Consider the following 22,556-nt stretch of genomic DNA (forward strand, 5'->3'; position numbering starts at 1 on the left):
AAATAATATAATAACAATTTAAAAAATAAACTCATGCACACAAAACTGTAAACCTACTTTTGCCAACCCCTGGATGAGTGAAATCATATGGTATTTGTCTTTCTCTAACTGACTTACTTCATTTAACATAGCACCCTCTAGGTCTATCCATGCTGTTGCAAATGGTAAGGTTTTTTTATGGACAAGTAATGTTCCATTATATATATATGTACCACAATGTGGGTTTTTTCCTGCAATTTTCAAGTATATAGTACAGTATTGTTAATTATCTATCGCTACACCATAAATGATATCTCCAGAGCTTAATCATCTTACAACTAAAATTTTGTGCCCTTTGATCAACACCTCCCTATTTCCCCCACCCCCTGCCTTTGGCAGCCACCATTCTAGCCTCTGTTTCTGAGTTCGGCTTTGTACATTCCACATATAAGCGATGCCATGCAGTATGTGTCTTTCTCTGTCGGAATCATTTACTTGCTATAATGCCCTAAAGATCCATCCATGTTGTGGCAAATGGCAGGATTACTTCCTTCTCCTGGCTGAATATATTCCATTGTGTACCTCAATGTTTTTATCCACTCATCTATTGATGGGCACTTGGGCTGCTTCCATAGCTTGGCTATTGTAAATAATGCTGCAGTGCATGGGGGGTACATATATTATTTTAAATTGGTGTTTTGAGTTCACTCTAATTCCTTTTCAAAAAGTAGATTATCAATAGCCCTGAGTGGTGTGGCTCAGTGGGCTGGGTATCATCCTGCAGATGGAAAGATTGCTGGTTCGATTCCCTGTCAGGGCACGTGCCTGGTTGTGGGCCAAGTCACTGGGGTTGGGGGAGTGTGAGAAGCAACTGATTGATATTTCTCTCCCTCTTTTTCCTTTCCTTCCCCTCTCTAAAAATAATTAAATTTAAAAAAATTAAAGAAAAGTCAATTATTTACAGATGGGTATTTTTTCATTAACTTTTTAAAAAAATTGTACTAACAAACAACTTTCAACACACCTGTGACTGATTGCCACTTGCCAGAGTATCGGCATGCTTGGGAAACAGTGGTCTCTTTTCTTGCAACTGGTTTTGGTATCTACTCTGTGTAGAGTTCCTTTATTGGGGAATTTGTGCTTTGCAGACTATTTTTCTTATTTTCCTCTGACCTAATAATACCCTTTTCCCACATACAGACTGTAGGGCGTGAACTGCTGCTACATTTAATTGAATATCTCGTAACCAATGATGGGAAAGACCCTGAAATCACAAGTTTAATCAATAGTACCCGGATACACATCATGCCTTCAATGAACCCAGATGGATTTGAAGCTGTCAAAAAGCCTGACTGTTTTTACACCAATGGAAGGTAAGGATGGGCTACTCAATCTTTATTTAAAATAAAACAAAACAAGCCCTGGCTGATTTGGTTCAGTGGATTGAGCGCCAGCCTGCAAACCAAAGGGTCGCCGGTTTGATTCCCAGTCAGGGCTTGCAGGGCTTTTGGTTAGTTCCTGGGTTGCAGGCAGGTCCCCAGTTAGGGGTGTGTGTGAGAGGCAGCCATACATTAATGTTTCTCTCCCTCTCTTTCTCCCTCCCTTCCCCTCTCTCTAAAAATAAACAAAGTATTTTTAAAAAGAGAAAACAGAATTTAAAAACAACAAAAAGGCTCCCATGAGCGAGTCCCCTTGGCCCCAGTAAGAGGAGTGGGGGAACCATCTCATAGCCTGTGTCCTGTCACAGCTGTGCTGAGAACTCCTCAGGGCTGCCTGCCTGTTGCTTTTAGGGTGAAAAGTAAAATCCCGAAGAAGGCTGCTTTACTGCTGGGCCCACCTCCCTGCCTCATTTACTGCTCCTCCTTCTCATGCCGCACGAAAGCTCAGACGCCCTCCATCTCTGCAACTGCCAGGCTCTTTCTTACCTCCCATTGCCCCCTCCTCATGCCTCCCACTGCTTCACCAGCATGTTGGCAAAGATTCCTTCCTAGCCTATCATATATGCATTAGGTCCCTGATCATACTCACGTCACCTGGCACTTGACCTTCACAGCACAATTTTTAATGTCTAATTTCTTGTTTACTGCCTGAACTATAAGCTACCTTAGGGCAGGAATCCCGTCCAGTGTGTTCATCATTGTTAAATCCCTAGGGTCTAGCATTAGTACCTAGGTCCTCAGTAACTACCACTTGATTTATTAAGCCAGGGCCGGAACTAACCAAAAAGAACAGTGAGTCTTATAGTCTTCCTTCCTTTGCCTTCCTTCCTTCCTTCCTTCCCTCCTTCCTTCCTTTTCCTCCTTCCTTTTCTCTTTCTCCCTCTCTGTCTCCCTCTGTTTCTTTTTGAAGTGAACCCCCAAGATCTTGTCTTCATGATAAAACAATATTTGAAGCTCAGAACTGGATCATTTGGTCCTTTCTCTTCTTACCTCTTCCCAGTTCAAAATGCTTGACTCTCTTAACAGTCAGCATTTGCTTGGACCTGCAGTTGGGCTCAATGCATTCAAGCCTCTGCACAATCTTCTTTGTAGTTTTAGCCTTTTTGCAAAAAATTAGCTTGATTTGCCCACCACAGTCATTCTGCTTCCTGTCGTTACGCCACTGACCCTGCCCATGCCGAGGATCCTGCCCTTCTTGTGCTGTGTCGCTTCGTGGGGGTGATGTCTGCCACGCTCCTCACAGAAGGTCCTGCGGGTTTGAGGAGCACTTACCGAGTTTGCGAGAGCGCTCCTGTCAGCGAGGGAAGCAGCGTTTCTGATTTAAACTGTTTATTTTGTTTCAAGTTACCTCAGGAAGTTTGGATTTTCTCAAATGTCTAATATACATTTATATTTGTGCAACTAAAATTTGGTTACTTTTACCAAAATAAATAAAAGCTCACCACTTGATTTCCTTCAAGTTTTTCTAGCATACTTAAACACGGCCAGTGCCACTTTTAGAAATACATTTGTATAAAGTAGCACATTCCATTGGTTTCCGTTATCAAATATGGGGTAGACCAAAAAGTCTGTTTAGTTTTTTCCCTAAACTAAAAGGCTCATTTTTCATTTTCACCAATAACTTTATTGATTTTGACAATGTCAGCTATCTCCCACATGGTAGAACGTTGATTGTCCTCAGTTAATGTCTCGATTTGACCTCCATCAACTTCAACTGGTCTAGCGACCACCATGGAGCATCGTCCAGCAGAAAATCTCTAGCTGAAACTTCGCAAACCACTTTCCATACATTCGATCAGTCACAGCACCTTCTTCATACACTGCACAAATCTTTTATTGCATTTCAGTTGCATTGTTACCTTTCTTGAAATAATAAAGCATAATATGCCAAAAATGTTGCTTATTTTCTTCCATCTTCAATATTAAAATGGCTACCCCAAAATTCACCAATTTTGATGGGGTTTTTTGTAAATGCCCACTGATATGACTGCCATCACAATACAATCTAACAAAATTGTTTCAAATGAAGTTGAGACAACTAAGTGCTGCTAGAGCCGTCTTATGGAAAAAGCCAAACAAATTTTTTAGCCAGCTCAATGCTATGTAATAAACCACCAGGAAACTCTGGGACTTAAAACAACCACCTTTTTATTTACTCCCAATTCTGTAAGTTAGGAACTTTGTCAGGGCAGAACAGGCACGTGCATCCCTGTGGCCTCAGCAAGGGTCTGGCTGAGACCGTGGGACCATGTGTCTGCAGTCTGGTCACCTGGGTCCCTCATTTCTCTGTGTGGACTCTCCACATGGCTACCATGGGGATCTCAGGGTCCCAAAAGAGAGTGTTCCACCAGCAAACACCCCAAAATGGAAACACTTATCAAACCACTACTTACATCACAACAGCTACTGTCCCACTGGTGTGAGCCAGTCACACAGGAAGGGGTGACATATTGTGTGAATACCAGGTGTGGTCCACTGGAGGTTGCCAAGGCAACCATCCATCCACCACACCTGGAGCCCAAACCAAAGGTTCACACATGGCATGAATCTACTCCCTCACATACCACCAGTAAACCCTAAAAAATTCTTTCTTTTAAAGGGAAAACGGTAACTCCTATGACCTGAATAGGAATTTCCCCGATGCTTTTGAAGTGAACAATGTAGTAAGGCAGCCTGAAACAGTGGCAGTCATGGAGTGGCTGAAAACAGAGACATTTGTCCTCTCCGCAAACCTCCACGGTGGGGCCCTGGTGGCCAGTTTCCCATTTGATAACGGTGTTCCAGGTAAGCAAACACGGGCCCGGCTTTGGCTTTCTAAGTCCAGAGTGAAACTGTAAACTCTCCTCCTCACTTAACTTCTCTGACAGGGGTAGAAAGAGCCTCCTTTTCTCAACCCTGAGCCAACCGTCCCACAATTTATAAACTGTAGATGGACAGTGTGGCTCAACTGACCAGCAGCAACAGGACTGCCTGACATTCATCACTGAAACAGAGAAACTGGGGTTTACGCGATCTCACAAGAGGCCCCATGGCCAAGAGGAAATAAAACTAGAACAATTTACCCTTCTTTGCTAATCATATGAGTCATAATTGTTGACTCCTCTTAAAACTCTGCAGGATGAGGTAAATACGAAGGACTTAAAATATGACAGTGGCTTCATTAACCCCTACAGAACCTAGGGAAACATCGCTGACCTCCGGAAATGAGCAGGAGTGACCAGGCGGCTCTTTAGCTGTTCAGCAGGTTTATGTGGATGGCTGCTTTTGTGTGATGCCGCCTGGTGTGTGTGCATTACCCACGGGGAAGGAGGGGGGAGGGGTGTTCTCGGGAGAGGGTAACGGGTTTCTCTGTAGGAGGCAGAGCTGCTGTGTGGGATGCGATGATGTATGTGCTCGTCGGGTGCTGTGCGCTCCCTCTCACTGCACTGTCACCACGGAGGTCTCTGTTTGTCTTTCCCACGTAGCAACTGGGTCATTACACTCCCGGAGCTTAACCCCCGACGATGATGTTTTTCAACATCTTGCAAATACCTACGCTTCAAGAAATCTCAACATGAAGAAAGGAGATCAGTGTAAAAATAAAATGGACTTTCCTAATGGGATTACAAATGGGTACTCTTGGTATCCGCTCAAAGGTGAGTCCCCCTCCCTTCACTTCTGTCACGTTCCTTATGGCCTGCACCCAGGGGTACCCACTGGTTTTGGTGGGCCCCAGCCCTTGTCCTAAGTTCGTTAGGCACGGGGCAGTCCCTTCCATTGCAAGAGCACTGGGGGAGACTGGTCGCTGGGGAGGTGCTTAGACAGCCAAGGCTGCCTTCCTTCGTTCAGATGCTTGCTCAGCTTTTTCCTGCTGTGAGTCAGGAGTGATGCCCAGAACGACGAACAGGACACAGATTTCACCCCAAGTTTAATACAGAAGAGTGACATGCAAATGTGGAATTGTAATGGCAATGTAATTAGAATAAAAAGAGAGATTTAGAAAAGGTACAGTGTGCCAGGGTGTAAAACCAAAATACAGAAGGGAGGGTGAAGACCTTGGAGACATTGAAAGCTTCTATCTCATCTAATGGGGACAGCTGCTCCTTGGATCCAGCTAATTACTGCTGTGCCACAGTGGGTCCCCTGATTGCCAGATCTTCCAGTTCATAAAACAAGCTGGGTTTGTGCCTGAAGCCTCATGATTTCACAGCCACTTTGTAGGTTAACCAAGAGAGCTCTTCAGGCTGGATGCGGTGGGAGGGGGGCCTCCAGTTTTCCAACCTTAGAGCGGATGGCCAGGTGAGGGAGGGGAGGTAAGGAAACTGCCAGGCGGGGGCCATGAGAGTGGGGATGCTCTTCTCAGAAGGAAGGACATAAGCAGAAGCCCAGGGATGTCGGAGAACTCATTCCAGTCTGGGAACTGAGACATCACAGGAGGAAGATGGAAGGGTGTGAGGGAAGACTGTGGGCTGGATCTGGAGTTCCCTGGCCTCAGTGGAAAGTGTCCCCTTGGAGGCTGCTTTGCCTGAGCCTCCCAACAGCGAGCTTCGGGCTGCACTTCTACAGGCAGGACAGTTGCCCAGTTGTCACTTCGGGTGCATAGGCTATCAAGTAGTCTTGCATAAGGTGGTCCTTTCATGTGCAGGTGGCTTTCTGCCAGCTTCCTAGGTAACATAAATACGCACAGACCACAGGCAATACCACAACATCCCAGACTTCTCTCTGCTGTCCTAGGCACAGCCTCCCTCAGCCCCTGCCCCGGCCTCAGGGCTCTAGCCTGATCCTGGCTCCTCACTCTGCACCATGGGGAGGAAAGGGCCTCCTGCCCAGTGGCAGAGCTGTCCTTCCTGTGCCCTGTGTGTGAATTTCAAGACAGAGGCAGAGGTGTGGGAAATTAGCAAGGGGCCCCAATGGTGCTGTCGGGAATTTTTCCCAAGTGTGCCCACGTGCAAGCTGTGTATCCTTCTGAGAAAAAAAAGGCAGACAGCCAGCTACGTTAAGGAGTTTAAAATGAAGCCTTCTGGTTCAGCCTGGAGGTTTTGTGGGCCGGCCTGACTGGCCTTGGCCAGAGGTGCACACCTCTCCACACTTGGCATCCTCAATTCTACATGCTTTGCACACCTGTCGGGCCATGTGAATTCTACCTACCTGAGACACAGTCATCTGCCAAGGGCCTGTGTTTTGTTTCTCTCTCCATTTTTTTCCTTCTTCTATCTCATGGAGAAAATGAGGTCAGAAAGAAATACAAAACTCTTAGTAAAAAAAAAAAAATAGAAAAGACAGAGAAATTCTTCCTGGCTAGAATCTGGATCTACATAAGTACTATTTAACATTTAAATAATATCTTGACTTATCAATATTTTGACCATTTTTTAACATAAAATTTTTTTTTCTACTTTAGTATTTCCCAAATACTCTGATGTAGTTAACAGTACATATCTTACTGGGCAGAGATCAAGTATAACAAGTTAAAATATGGCAGAAGCTACCTCCTTTCAAAGTTACTATATTTCATCAAATCCAAAATGGCATTGACTTGTAAAATACAATGTACTATTGAGAAAGAAAAAAAAAATATTTCCAGCCAAACTAATGACACCAAGATGCTTTTCAACCATCAGATGTAAGACACATCACAATTCATAGATTTTAAAATATGGAAAGCTTTGCATCTTAGAAAGTATGAAATATAATCATAACCCTTTGAACATAGGCTCTCCAGCGGTAAGAACTGGAAAGCAAGCAGGGCAGCGGCAGCCCAAAGCAGCAGCAGCCTTGGCTCTGGTCCGTCATCCCCGGGCTGGACTCCCTGGGCACATAACTGATCATCCGTGATTAAGCTTCCCCATCTGCACAGTGTGGGCAGTAATTGCTGTGAGGCTCACGAGTTGATACAAAGCCCTTCACATGGTGCCCAGCAGCAGTGAGCACTCCGTGAATGCTGGCCATGGTCATTCCCCCAAGTCATGTGCTTAGCTTTATGCAGTAACTGTAATTATAAATAGTGTATAGGGATAGTTCTAAATAAATCTCACTATATTTAGGGAGGTAATATAATTTGAAGAATCCTTTTTTGTAATGTATGATTATGAAACGGAACCTTCCCCTACCTCTCACTTAATTTTATGCACAGTTGTACTCCAATCAGCTGTGATCTAGTTACCCATTTGGGGATGTTCAGGGTTGCCTGGTCATGCCTGGGTAATACATTGTCAAGCTCTGATTTTATATGCTAACATATCAAGTTCATCTTTTCCTGTGTATATCTATTTTCCTTGCAATGGTCTGGTTCACTTGTGCTCAAGGCGTGGGATACTCGGCTCCACTCCAGTTTTAGACCCTAAAAAGTATTAAATATGCTTGTGTTTAGGTGGAATGCAAGACTATAATTACATCTGGGCCCAGTGCTTTGAAATTACGCTGGAGCTGTCGTGCTGCAAATATCCTCGCGAGGAAAAGCTTCTACTCTTCTGGGATTCTAACAGAGCCTCGTTGATTGAATACATAAAACAGGTGCACCTAGGTTTGTGAGATTTTCTAATTCCTCTTAACAGAAAACATAACATCTTGGCAGAACCTGTGGGCTGCAAAAATGCGAGCCCCTATTTGTGTCTTCTAGGTGCAGCTTCATTTTCGTGCCAGAGCTAACGGTTGAGAATTCTCTGTGCGTGAATATCTGCGGCGTGTGAGAAACACAGTGCCCACGTGTCCATATCAGAGAAAGCACAGTGTGTGGTATTTTCATGTGGGGATGCAAAGTCCAGACTGCTTCTCATTTTACCTGTTGAATGACCTGGAAATCTGGCAAAAGATCAGGAAAACAGGTTGTTATTGTTGCATCATCACCAGTGAGAGGAAAGCCAGGTCTGCTTGTCAGCCGCCATGCAGTATCACAGACTGGGAACACTGCACAGGCCGTTTTGCATTTTTCTAGAACTGGGGTAACGATCACCGTTAGCGTTAGCTCCTCCCACCACTCCACTCTGCCAAATGACCTGGCACTGGGAATCTTCCCAGCTCGTTTCTTGACAGCCGACTGGCCTTTATCACAGATGGACAGACTAAATGTGGCAAGAGTGGTAGTTCTCAAACACGTGCAGCCGACTCGTGGGGAGGGCTTGTTAAAACACAGGTCCCATACCCAGGGCGTGATTCAGAGTGTGGTTAACATCTTCCCAGGTGATGCTGACGCTGTTGATCCAGAGAAACACTCTGCTGGTGACGATGATGAAATCACACACTGTTCAAGTTTATTGGACCAGTCTGTGTCTCTCTGGGCCGGGTGTGGGGGGCTTTCCGGCATTGCAGGAGTGGAAGTTATTTTTCTCCACTCAGAACGGCTTGGGGAGAAGAAACACCAGGAACTGGCATACTAGTTAAGCTCCCACATCAAACCAAAGTGCAGGGTGTATGCGTGTGCTGAAGACGTGTGTATCGTGTGCCTGCTGCGTACTTCCTGTCATTCCCTGCATGTTTCATACCTGCTAAAAAGAGATGGAAATGGCTGGTGGAGGGAAAAGTAAGAAGCGCAGGGGTGAAAGGCTGAGTGCAAGGGGAATTAAGAGCTTTCCTTGGCCACACATCCCCAATAAGGATGCCCCCCCCTTTCAGACCTTCATCCCCAAACCCGTGCCCCAATCCCAACACAAGCACAGAGATTGTCGGTGAACCCACAGGGCTGTGTCTACCTGACTGAGACGCATTTGGGGCAGGTTGATTCCCTGTGACAGATGCTACAAAATTCCACCTTTTTCACCAGCATCTTACTAACATTTATTAAGCTTATTATCAGTCTTTGTCCTTTCTCATTGTCATCAAACTTTGTTTTGGGTCCTCTCTTGCTTAATATTCTGGTGTTTCCCCCACTAGGTTTTCCTTTCTACCTATATGGATCCTTTAGTGTGTACTCTGCCGATTGTTTTCTGAAATTCCTCCTCCAGCAGCAGGGGGCAACCCAACATGAAATATGCTCCATGTGCCTGCACTGTTTTTGGAATTTCAATCTACTTGTAAAGGTTGCTTCCCAAGCACTGAATTGTATCATGCTGACACAATACTGCCAGTGAAGGAGCTTTGTAAACTGTTAAATAATGTATAAACTATAGCACAACCAGTGTCATTAATTTGGAAGGCTTGTAAGTCCATCTATACTAGGCTTTTAAAGAATATGTTATCTGTCCGCCTGTGTCTATAATCGAATATGTACAACTCACTTAAAAATGTGTTCGTGAGCACGTCAACCCTGCCCCCTTGTGGTTTAAGACAGAGGCATTTTTTTTCTCCTAGTTTAATCATGAAACCCTGTTTCCAACAATGAATGGTCTAGTGTAGTTATTTTTACTTGGTAGAAAGGTTCTCTTCAAATTGGTGCCCAGGAGAAGGCCAAAGAATATCTTTGTGGCTGATGGGAGCAAACAGCTCCTTATAATATTGGTTTGGTTTGAGGAAACTGTTGATATTTGTCAATCTAAGACATTCACTGGACCAGTCTCACCACTTGCTAAGGTGACTCTAAGTCTCTGAGATTTTGGCCCATCTGAAGTCTACAGCCTCTCTTGGCCTCTTGCTCTAAGGGAAGGTCCTGGCCAAGAGGACATGGGCCAGGGTAAGGCCCAGCTGCTTTGTCATCTGTCCCTGTGTAAAACCTTGAGCAAGCTATTTGCCCAAACTGCAGTTTTAGTTAACTGCTGGGCTCTCTATCCTACTCTAGTGATCTCTCTGTTATGCCATATTGTTTTGATTATTATACTTTTGTAGTAAAGTTTGAAATCAGGAAACATGATACCTCCCACTTTATTTATTTTTAGAGAGAGGGGAAGGGAGGAAGAAAGAGAGGGAGAGAAACATCAATGTGTAGTTGCCTCTTGTGTGCCCCTCTGGGGCCTGGCCTGCAACCCAGGCATGTGCCCCAGCTGGGAATGGAAACAGCGACCCTTGGGTTCGCAGGCTGGCACTCAATCCACTGAGCCACACCAGCTGGGGCCCTCCCACTTTGTTGTTACTCAGGCTTTCTTAGGCTATTCAGGGTCTTCTGTGGTTCCATGTAACTTTTAGGCTTACTTGTTCTAGTTCTGAAAAGAATGGCATTGGTATTTTAATAAGGATTGCAGACATTAAGGCCAAAATAGCAAAGGAGGGCAAGTCTAAGTTCTAGGGGCCCGGAGTGCTTGTCCCCCTTTCTGGAGAGAAAGATGAGAAAGCCCTGCCCTGGCTGGTGTGGCTCAGTGTGTTGGGTGTGGCTCAGCGCAAACCAAAAGGTCATCCGTTGGACTCCTGTTCAGGGCACGTGCCTGAGCTGCAGGCCAGGGCCCCAGCCGGAGGTGTGCGAAAGGCAACCGATAGATGTTTCTCTCTCACATTAATGTCTTCCCCCTGTCTTTCTTCCTCCCCTCCCCTCTCTCTAAAAATAAATAAATAAAATCTTTTTTTAAAAAAAAGATGAGCAAGCCACAGTGTTACCTGTTGCTGTCCTCTCTGCTCAAAGCAGTTCTGAAGCCCAAAGTTTGGGGTGTGGCCCACAGCACCCAGAAATGTAAACAACCTGACCTAAGAGAATCTGGGATGCGCTGAAGCCAGTGGGACACAGACACACACCTGTCGTCAGACGCAGAATAGGTGGTGACTGGTCATAGGTGGGAACCAGGGAGCGAGCCGGCAGTCTCCGCGCACCTCCCTGCCTGGCCTCTGCACTGCGCCCAGCGGACACCGAACTCCAGTGCTCGCCGGGCAGGCTTTTCATTCCTGGCGCCTGGTGCACCTCCAAGGGAAGGGGAGCTTTGCATTTCTCCCCCTCATTTTCATGTGTGGCCACGGAATTTGTCTCAAATTTTTTTCTCCTTTGTTTATGATCTGAGCTTTTTTCAAAATTTCACTTTTTGTTCCCCTGATGGAATAGTACTGGCTCTCTATGCATCTCTTTGGATCTACTGGTCTTTTTCCAATGTTTCAATTTCAACATGTACAAATAAATCATGTCTTCTGGTAAAACAATTACTTCCCTCTCAGTGAAAGGTTTGGCGATGCCTGGACAGAATACTGCAAAGACATGTAAGACATGAAGACAGCTTTTGTTCGGCTGGCAGTCTGCGGTTTCCCTCGAATAGAAACCCCACATTCAGGCAGGGTCTGTGTTTGTTCGGCAACCGTGACATTCAAACACCCCAGCCTTCCCCAGAACTGTCTCTAGGTTTGGGTAAGGGTCATGTGGCAGTGAATCTTTGGATTTTTAGAGGATAGTTAATGAGAGTCAAACGGGAATATGAAGATTTTAGTGATTCCCCTAAATCCAAATTATTCCTCTTCTCCCATATTTGAGGGCAGACAGACCACAGGTCACTTGAAATCTTTGTTCAGTTGTGACACATACTAATATATGGGTGTCATATGGGTACCTAAGATCATCCAAAAATACCATTAATGTGAAAATTGAAGCCTGTTCTGTTCAAGTATAACCCATTCTAGCTGAGAAGGAATTTACTACCCTTTTTTAAGGACCATGAGATTTTTTCCCTTGGTGTCTTCTGTTAACTACTGATTAGTAGCATCCTGAACTGTTTCAGAATTACCTTAGATGCTTTAAAAAAATTTTTTTCAAAATCTTATAATTCTTTGTTTTTAAGATTTTATGTATGTATTTTAAAGAGGGGAAGGGAGGGAGAAAGAGAAGGAGGGAAACATCAATGTGTGGTTGCCTCTCATGCACCTCCTACTGGGGACCTGGTCTTCAACCCAGGGACATGCCCTTAGTGGGAATTGAACCAGCGACCCTTTGATTTGTAGACTGACACTCAGCCGCTGAACCACACCAGCCAGGGCACCTTAGATGCTTTAAGAAGATGGTATTAAGTCAGTTACAAAGGTAGTTTTTATATTTTTAGGTTGGCTTTTATTTTGTTTGATTTGATTGGTTTTGTAGAAGTCAATGAAAAATGAAAAAGATGTTAACAGTCAACACCTCTACCACAAACTATGTTGCTCAAATGCACAAATTTTCCTTAGCGGTGGGAAGATAAGCTAGCCCAGAGACCCAAAGGAGAGAGAAATATGAGTAGCTTCTTCCACCACATATTCCTGCCCTTGTTGGAACAAAGTTGAATTGATGTTCCAGAAATTTATCCAGTATTTGTCTCACCTACAAATTTACATAGCTACATTCTTTCTGTTCTGTTGTATAGTTTTTCTTACCCAAATAAGAAAAGAGTTAAGTCCTGGCTGGTGTGGTTCAGTGGACTCAGTGCTGGACTGCAAACCAAAGGGTCACCGGTTTGATTCCCAGTCTAGGGCTCATGCCTGGCTGGCAAGCCAGGTCCTCAGTAGGGGGTGAGCAAGAGGCAACCACACAATGATGTTTCTCTTCTTCTCTTGTTCTCATCCCCTCTGTCTAAAAATGATTTTTTTAAAAGATTTAATTAATTAATTTATTTATTTATTAGAGAGGGAAGGGAGGGAGAAAGAGAGAGAGAGAGAAACATCAATGTGCAGTTGCTGGGGGCCATGGCCTGCAACCCAGGCATGTGCCCTGACTGGGAATCGAACCTGCAACACTTTGGTTCACAGCCCATGCTCAATCCACTGAGCTATGCCAGCCAGGGCTTAGAAATGATTTTTTTTTTAAAAAGGATTAATAAAAGAATATGAACTGATCAAAGGTTTTTTTTTAATGAAAAGTATTAATAATTGTTCAGCCTCCTGCCTGGAAGGTGGTGACGCAGGAGATAGAATAGGAAGAACTCTGAGACTGAGTCGCTGTTGCTAGCCAGCTGCATCCTGGTTGCCAGGCAATTCCTCTTAACACTTACGCAGCAGCTAGAAATGAGCAGCCAGAGGGCAAACAAAGGCAGGACCCTCACCACTGCAATCTAACAGAGAACTTAACACAGGAGGCTAAAAGCAAAAGAAGACATGCTCACTCATTGACCCTGTAGTCCTGACCCTAGATCAATAAGGCTGCCAGACATTCCAAACAACATAAATAAATTGTGATAGTGCAGGAGGGAAGTCCTTGAAAGTCTGTGTGTATCATCTTCACCAGCTGGGAGGAGGAAAACCTTGAGACTGTGTGTTCATTCCAAGGCCTGGAAGGGGGAAGGGGAGGGGCCTACAGTGCCCAAAGGACCCATAAAACAACTTTGGTTAACTGCCTGCCTCCTGACACATATGCAAAATGAACAAATAGAGTCTGGAGCAAGATAAGGATCCAGGCTAACAGATCCCCACCCATACCTATGTTTGGGTAGTCAGGTCTCCCTGGGGCAGCTGGCACCACCTTTACCCATCAACCAATATGTAACTTCTTCACCCCCATCCTGCTAACTGTATGAATCCTCAGAACAAAGGACTCCCTCTCTTGGCTCTCTTGCCACATGGGGGGGGCCCTGGCCACCTGGCCTCTTGTCCCTCTCTTTTTTGGCCACTCAGCCTCTTGCTACCTCTGCTCTTGCCACCCTTGCTTTTACTCTCCCATTAGAACTTAGCACTGATAAACTTTACTTGCATGCTAGTAGGCTTGCTGACCTGCAATTCTTTACTGCGTCGGCAAGAAGAACCAGGTTTCTCTCTTAACAGTGCTACATATTGTGCCCAAAGTATAGGTGATGAAATTGAAGCTTGGGAATGTTTAGTGACTGGAGAGCTGGGATTCAAACTGAGACCTGACCACGTTCTTTCTGTCATACCAAGCTCTGCTGTATTTATCTAATGTATCAAAGGACACGCTAAGAAGGGTACAATAGAAATACCTTTTCAAAGAATAATGCCACTGAATCCAACAAATAAATGCATAATAGGGTTATTAAATTATGACTGATGTTTGTGATTGGGTCTACCTAAAGATATAAAGGATATACGAGGTCTATCCAGAAAGTATCCAGCCAAGTACTATGAAAAATAGAGACACTTACTGAAGAAATCAGAAGATACAAGAGACAAGAAACACTGTACATAGGACAATGATGCTTCAGTTCCATTCAAAGTAGGCACCTTGGGACCTCACACAGTTCTCCCAATCACCATCAGTTGCTCTGTCCTATTTTCCTGAATCTCATCGTCTGACATCTCTTTACTTTCAAAGGTGATTTTAGTTTTGGGAAAAGTCAGAAGTCTCAGGGCACCAAATCTGGGCTGTAGGGGGCTGAGTCACCTGGGTGATGTTTCACCAAAAACCTCTGCACGAGACATGATGTATTAGTAGGCAACATTGTTGTGATAAAGCTGCCAATCACCAGTTGCCCATAGCTGTGGCCTTCTGAATCATCCAAATAGTTTCTGTAGAGGAATGTTCAAGCTTATCACAAAATTTGATACAGATTCGTTGCTCTGCTCGCTCAGTCATTTTGAATGTGATGGCCACACAGTACACATGCTCACTCAATGGCATCTACCATCCCACTGATTAGTACAGTGAAGTCATCATTGTCCATGCATGCACATTCCAGTCCACTCTCCTTGGCTGCCAGGTTACATTGATGTTGTGCAAATCATTTTCATTATATGGCTGGACTTTTTCTGGACAGACCTCATAAAACTAAAAATTAATTAGAAGGAAACTGGAAAGTTCACAAATATGTGGAGATGAATCATGTTACCTAACAACCAATAGCTCAAAGAAGAAATCAAGAAAAATTTAAAAACATACCTTGAAACAAATGAAAATAGAAATATACTATACCAAAATTTATGGGATGCAACAAAAGCAGTGCATAGCATTAAGATGCCTACATGAAGAAACTTAAAGACCTCAAACAACCTAACTTGGCACCTCAAAGAAGTAGAAAAAGAAGAACAAACTAAGCCCAAAGTTCAAAGGAAGAAAAAACATCAGAAGAAATAAATGAAATAGAAACTAAAAATGAAAAAAAGATCAATTAAACTAAGAGCTGGTTGTTTGAAAAGATAAACAAAATTGATAAACTTTTAGCTAAACTCACCAAGAAAAAAGGTAGATTAAATAACATAAAATGTAAGAGAAGACATGACAAATAATACGACAGAAATACAAAGAACCATAAGAGACTACTATGAACAATTGCACACCAAAATATTGGACAACCTAGAAAAAATGGTTAAATTCATAGAAACATACACTTACCAAGGGTGAATCATGAAGAAGTAGAAAAGTCTGAATAGAATTTCTACTAGTAAGGAGAATAAATTAGTATCAGAATATTCTAACAAACAAAAGCCCAGGACCCAGTAACTTCACTGGTGAATTCTATCAAATATTTTTAAAAGAATACCAATTCTTTGACTCTTCCAAAAAAAGAAGAGGAGGAAATCCTCTCGAACTCAATTTACAAGACCCTTAGTACACTGATGCCAAAACAGGAAAAGGACACACACAAAAAAATTACAAGCCAATATCCCTGATGAACAGAGGTGCAACAAAATCCTCAACAAAATATTAGCAAACTGAATTCAACAGAACATTAAAAGAATCATACCCCATGATCAAGTGGGATGTATTCAAGGGACACAAGGGTAGTTCAACATCCACAAATCAATCAATGTGATATACCATTTTAACAAAATAAAAGATAACAATCATGATCATCTGAATAGATACAGAAAAAGTATTTCACAAAACTCAATATATCCATTTTGATAAAAACTCTCAACAAGGTGTTGTATACCTCAACATAATGAAGGCCAGCTATGACAGTCCCTCGGCTAACATACTCAATGGTGAGAGGCTGAAAGCTTTTCCCCTAAAATCAGGAATGAGACAACAATATCCACTCTTGCCACTTTCATTCAACTTTGTACTGGAAGTCTATGCCATAGCAATTATGCAAAAATAAATAAATAAATAAATAAATGGCATCCATTCAGAAAGGAACACATAAATTAGTATTTGTTTTTTAACTATATTTTATTGATTATGATATTACAGTTGCCCCAACTTATCCCCCTTTGCCCACCTACACCCAGCACCCCCCACTCCCCCAGGCAGTCCCCCCACCATTGTTCATGCCCATGGGTCATGCACATAAGTGCTTTGGCTTCTCCATTTCCTATACTGTACTTTACATCCCCAGGACTATTCTGTAATTACCTATTTGTATTTCTTAATCCCCTCACTTCTTCACCCATTGCCCCTCTCCTATCTGGCAACTATCAAAACATTCTCTGTATCCATGATTCTGTCTTTGTTATTCTTTTTTGCTTAGTTTGTTTTTAGTTTCAATTGTTGATAGATATGTATTTATTGCCATTTTATTATTCATAGCTTTAATCTTCTTTTTCTTATAGAAGTCCCTTTAGCATTTCATATAATAATGGTTTGGTGATGATGAGCTCCTTTAGCTTTTTCTTGTCTAGAAAGCTCTTTATCTGCCCTTTGATTCATTTTAATTGTGATGTGTCTTGGAGTGGGCCTCTTTGCATCCATCATAATTGAACTCTGTGCTTCTTGGATTTGGATGTCTATTTCCTTCACCAAATTAGGGAAGTTTTCTTTCATTGTTTTTTCAAATAGATTTCCAATTTCTTGCTTTCTCTTCTGCTGGCACCCCTATTATACAAATGTTGGACGGCTTGAAGTCCCAGAAGTTGCTTACACTATTCTTTTTTTTTTTATTCTTTTTCTTCTTGTTGTTCTGATTGTTTATTCTCTGGTTCCTTATGTTCCAAATCATTGATTTGATTCTCAGCTTCATCCACTCCACTGTTCTTTCCCTGTAAGTTGTTCTCTATTTCAATTAGTGTATCCTTCATTTCTGACTGGATCTTTTTTATGCTGTCAAGGTCCTCACTAAATTCCTTGAGCATCCTTATAACCAGTGTTTTGAACCAGTTCAGCCCCACCTGTGTTCTGCCCAGGGTCACCCTGCCTAAGCTATAATGCAACCTGACTTGACTGCTACTTGTGCTGGGCTTGGAGATTCCTAGATGAAGCCAAGGTGTGAATCTAGGCTGGCTGCTAATGGTGCTGGGCCTGGGGCCACTTAGCAAGAGGTAGGGATTTAGGAGTTCACTGAGGCCAGTTGTTGCTTGTTTGAGAGTTTTTAGAAAGTTGTGAAGCATGAACCAAGACACTGTTAACAGCTCTAAGTTGGGTGGGACAAAGCCTCAGGGTATCTTTAGGGCAGAGCAAATAGTGTTAGCCAGGTTGATGGAGTCTCTGACATGGTACCAGCCTTCCAACTCCGTGGCTCTGTTAGGGGGAGGATTCAGAAAACAGTCAATGGTCTCTGCCTGCCTTTCTGTCTGGAAGAAAGTTGTCTCCCAGCAATCACCTTGATGTCAGACACTTCAGTTTCTCCCTGTATGCCACTGGTGCCTTTCAAGTGGCTACCCTGGTGCTGGAGCTCAGAGGGAGTGAGTCTGAGTAGGTCTGTGTGTGGGTTCTTTAAGAGGAAATGCTTAGGACTCTAAAAGTTTCTTCCACTGACTCAATACCCACTGTTTTTTTCAGCCAGAAGTTGTGGGGACTTATTTTTCTGGCACTGGAACCCTGGGTTGGCAGGTCTGGCGTGGGGCTGGGACTCCTCACTACTGAGATATCCCTCCTGAATTTTTATCCACCACATGTGGATGTGGGATCAGCCTGTTCTGCATCTCTGCTCCTCCTACCAGTCTGGATGGTTGTGGTTTCTTTAATTCCTTAGTTGTCAGGCTTCCATTCAACACATTTTCTGATGGTTTTAAGTGATGGTTGTTCTATATTTCAGTTGTAATTTTGATGTGGTTGTGCTAGGAAGCAAGCTGTGTTAACCTATGCCTCCATCTTGACTAGATGTAAAGTATTGCTATTTGCACATGATGTATCATATACAGAAAATCCTAAAGACCCCAAAAACTGTGAGAACTAGTAAACAAATTTAGTAAAGTTGCAGAATACAAAATCAACATACAAAAATCTGACACGTTTCTATACAATTACAAATTATCAAGAAAACTGTCCCATTTACCACTGTATCCAAAAGTAGAAAACACCTGGGAATAAACTTAACCAAGGAGGTGAAAGACCTGTAGTCTGTAAACTTAAGACACTGATGAAAGAAATTGAAAATGTAAATAAATGGAAAGATATTCCATGGTCATGGATTGGAAAAATATTGTTAAAATGCCCATACTACCCAAAGCTATCTACAAATTCATGTATTCCCTTATCAAAATCTCAATGAGATTTTTCACTTAAATAGAATAAACAATCCTAAAATTTCTATGGAACCACAAAAGACCCCAAAATACCCAAAGCAATCTGAGGAAGTAGAACAAACGGGAAACATCATGCTTCCTGATTTTTAATTGTACTACAAAGCTATAGTAATCAAAACAATATGGCATTGGTTTAAAAACAGACACATAGATCAGAATAGTCACCAGAAACCAAACTCATACATATATGGTCAACTTATTTAGAACAGGAGCCAAGAATATACAGTAGGAAAGGGCAGTGTTTTCAATAAATGGTGCTGGTAAAACTGGGCAGCCACATGTAAAAGAGTGAAACTGGACCGCTGTTTAACACTGTACATAAAAGTTAACTCAATATTGATTAAAGGCTCAAATGTTAGACCTGAAACCATAAAGCTCCTAGAAGAAAACATAGACAGTCAGCACCTTGACATCAGTTTGGTGATAACTTCTTTAACCTGATACCAAAAACAAAGGCAAAAGAAGCAAACTTAAACAAATAGGACTATATCAAAGCTTCTGCACAGCCAAGGAAACCATGAACAAAATTAAAAGACAACCTACTAAATGGGAGAAAATATTTGAAAACCATATATCTGATGAGGGGTTAAAATTCAAAATATATAAGGAATCCATACAACTCAATAGCAGAGAAAAACCACTCAGGCTAAAAACTTGGCAGAGGGTCTGAATAGAGATTTTTTCCAAAGAAGAATAATAGCAAACAGGTACATGAAAAGATGCACAATGTCACAAATCATCAGGGAAATGCAAATCAAAACAATAGTCAAGTATATTGCCTTACAACTGTTAGAATGGCTATTACCAAAAAGACAAGAAATAACAAGAGTTGGCAAGGGTGTGGAGAAAGGGGAACCCTTGTACACTGTTGGTGGGAATGTAAATTGGTACAGCCTCCACAGAAAACAGTATGGGGGTTCCTCAAAAAGTTAAAAGAGAACTACTATATGATCAGGCAATTCTATTTCTGGGTGAAAACACCGACTTGAAAATATGTCTGTACCCCCATGTTCACTGCACCATTACTTACAACAGCCAAGACAGGGAAGCAACCTAGGTGTCCATCAATGGATGAATAAAGAAAATGTGGTATATATATATTTATCTACAATGGAATATTAACCAGCCATAAAAACGAATAAAATCTTGCCATTTGCAACATGGATGGACATTAAGGGCATTATGCTAAGTGAAATTACTCAAAGAAAGACAAATACCACATGATCTCATCTATATAATAAAACAAACAACCAAAAAACCCCTGAACTTAAACTCAGACATACTGAAAACAGATTGGTAGTTGCCAGAGGCAGGGGTGGGAGGAATGTAAGAAAGTGGTCAAAAGGTACACACTTCCAGTTCCAAACAAATACTGTCCTGGAGACGTGTAGTGTACGGTAAGATGAATATAGTTAAGAATACTGTATTGTAATTCAAAATTTACTGAGAGAATAAATCTTAAAAGTCCTCATCATAAGAAAAACATTGTAACTGTGTTAACTAACGTATTGTAGTGATTATTTTACAATATATACATATATCAAAACACATACCTAAAACATGTTATATGTCAACTATATCTCAACTTTTTCAAAAAGTTCTCCTCAAACATTTTATTAACTCAGAACAGCTAATAAATATTGGGCATATTTTACTTAAATAATTACAAGAAATTTTTTTCATATGCCATAAAACATGGTGTTAATATTGAATTCTCTTTTTGTCTTACAGGTCTAAAGGGTCAAGTTTTTGATCATAAGGGAAATCCGTTACCCAATGTAATTGTAGAAGTCCAAGACAGAAAACATATCTGCCCCTACAAGACCAACAAATTTGGAGAGTATTACCTCCTTCTCTTGCCAGGGTCATATACATTAAATGTAAGTATACAGTTCTAGTTATTGTTCTTAAAATATTACAAAACTCATAATACCTCCTCACCCAGAAGGAATCTACAGTAAGTCTGGAAAGTCCAGAAGTAGCACAAACACATCAGGACAAAAGGAAAAGATGACACCAGACTTGCCTTCGGCAAGGACTGAGAGAGGGAGCATGATAGGAACCAAAAAAATCATGTTTTTTTCCATCTGGCAATCAATATTTTTAATAAAGGCCAGACCCTATTTCTTGTAATACCTTTTATGATTTTTTAAAAATGGAAGAAACCTTATTCATAGTGAGAATAATTAAACAATGTAGCTAGAGTACCTACAAGCTTTATAAAATATCATTTTAATACCCATTTCACAAATCATCATTTCTGCTATTAAAAAACAGATTTGGACAGAATTTCTTTAGAATTCATTAGAAGTAAAATTTGACCCACAAATTTTACTACATTAAGCAAGTGATAAACATATTTTGTAGTCCTTTTGTTACCGAACTACAGGGTGGGCCAAGGGGAGCCAAAGGGCAATATGCTATTACCGAAAGGAACCCCCCAGGTTTGTTATGTCCACTGCCAGAGGAAAGATGTCTCTCAATGCCAGAGATTTGTGAAAAGGAAAGGAAATGTTTATTTAATGCTACACAAACTTAAAATAGTGACCTAATGTCTTCATCAAAATCCCAAAGTCCCTTAAAATACCCATAAACACACACAGTCCTTCCTTCCCCCTTTGCCCAGTCTGAGGCACCATATCTCAGGAAAAGAAATAGAAGTCTGTGGCTCAGGCAGCCCCCGGTTCTTCCCAGTAATCCATCTTGGCTGGTAGGCCTCCCTCGGTTCCTGGCACCATCAGCTGTGTCGCTGGGATTTCTGCTAAAGCCCGGTGGTGGTTCCCCCTTCTAAAGCTGTGGGGGTCCCCACTCTAGCAAAGCCAAGAGGCTCTCTCTCCACTGCCCCAACAGCATGGTACTCTCTGCACAATGGCCACGGGAGTCCCCACTCAGCCAAACCCACATGATTCTCCCTCTAATGGCTGCCATGTCTGGGTTTAAATCCCTGAGCCAATCCTCCTCTACAGACCCATTTCCGACTCCTCCTACAATTGATGACACTTGCCAGCACTCCCATATCCTTCCAGCTTCACTGAGCTGCCATCATGGGTCTGGGCAGGTGTGGCTCCATGTCATGGAGCCAATCTTCTCCAAGCTCCCACCTATGCACTGTAACCAGGGGGACCTGCCCCCACAGTTACATCTTGGTGGGGAAGTTACTTCCATTCCCCTGGCTCAGAGTATGGCCACACCTATTTAACCTATCTATGCAACCAGTTAAAGGTTATAGATATGTTAAATGACCACACCAGAGGTTAGCTGCAAAGCTGTTGCTATGCAAAACAGCTCTCAATGCCCCTGCTCCATTTGTCCCTTTCCCAAGTCACACCTGTGGGGGTGCAGGGGTAAGGACATCCTAATATATCCTGGACACCTTGAGTTCTAGACCCCATTCCAAATCCCTATCTGGGGTCCCCCTCTTGGCTGTACCCTGTTACACTTTCATAAGCAAATGATGGTGAGTTTTCCAATCAATGCAAGTGAAGTTCTGGATTTTAATTTTAAGGTACATGTTTCTGAGTCATTTCTTCCTGGTAGGAAGCATGGACTGGTTTGAGCCCAAGTAGGTTTGTGCAGATGAACTAAATGAATAAGGATCCAATTTCATGGCTGGATTGTGTGTCTTACTCTCGAGTGATACGACTTTTCTCTAGGAAATTCAAGATTCTTCTACTTTGTTTAGCGGGTCTGATGCCGACCATAGCAGTTGTTCTGAGCAGAAGAGCTACTGCTAGGAGAAGGTGGTTTATTCTGTGGGAAAAACTGGCTTTGCCTTTCATTATTTCACCTTTACGACATAATAAAGGCCATGGGTTTTAGTTTTTACAACTCTACGGAATTCAGAGGCCCCCTGCTCCAGAGGTCATTCCCGCAGTGCCCAGCAGTGGCTCTCCTCAACCTCTAGCCTTCTTCTTAGGGATGTCTCCTCCCCACAGCCCCCTCCCCCGAGGGGGGGAGAGAATCCGCGGGATGACCTCGCCTCCCTGGGACTCTGTGCTGTTT

The 22,556-nt window shown here is 42.6% G+C and overlaps 1 protein-coding gene across 2 annotated transcripts in view; it reads left to right on the forward strand.

The window, feature by feature from the left end:
- Positions 1-22,556, forward strand: part of CPM (carboxypeptidase M) — an 82,915-nt gene that overhangs the window by 55,293 nt on the left and 5,066 nt on the right. For both annotated transcript variants that reach the window (XM_028533463.2, XM_036018698.1), the window contains exons 4-8: positions 1,180-1,352; positions 4,018-4,202; positions 4,883-5,053; positions 7,768-7,920; positions 20,286-20,434. In XM_028533463.2, the coding sequence (XP_028389264.1) occupies positions 1,180-1,352; positions 4,018-4,202; positions 4,883-5,053; positions 7,768-7,920; positions 20,286-20,434 (831 nt within the window). The remainder of the gene's footprint in view (positions 1-1,179; positions 1,353-4,017; positions 4,203-4,882; positions 5,054-7,767; positions 7,921-20,285; positions 20,435-22,556) is intronic.

Source organism: Phyllostomus discolor, chromosome 2 (assembly GCF_004126475.2).
Source record: "Phyllostomus discolor isolate MPI-MPIP mPhyDis1 chromosome 2, mPhyDis1.pri.v3, whole genome shotgun sequence".
In the NCBI taxonomy this organism is placed as follows: Eukaryota; Metazoa; Chordata; class Mammalia; order Chiroptera; family Phyllostomidae; genus Phyllostomus; species Phyllostomus discolor.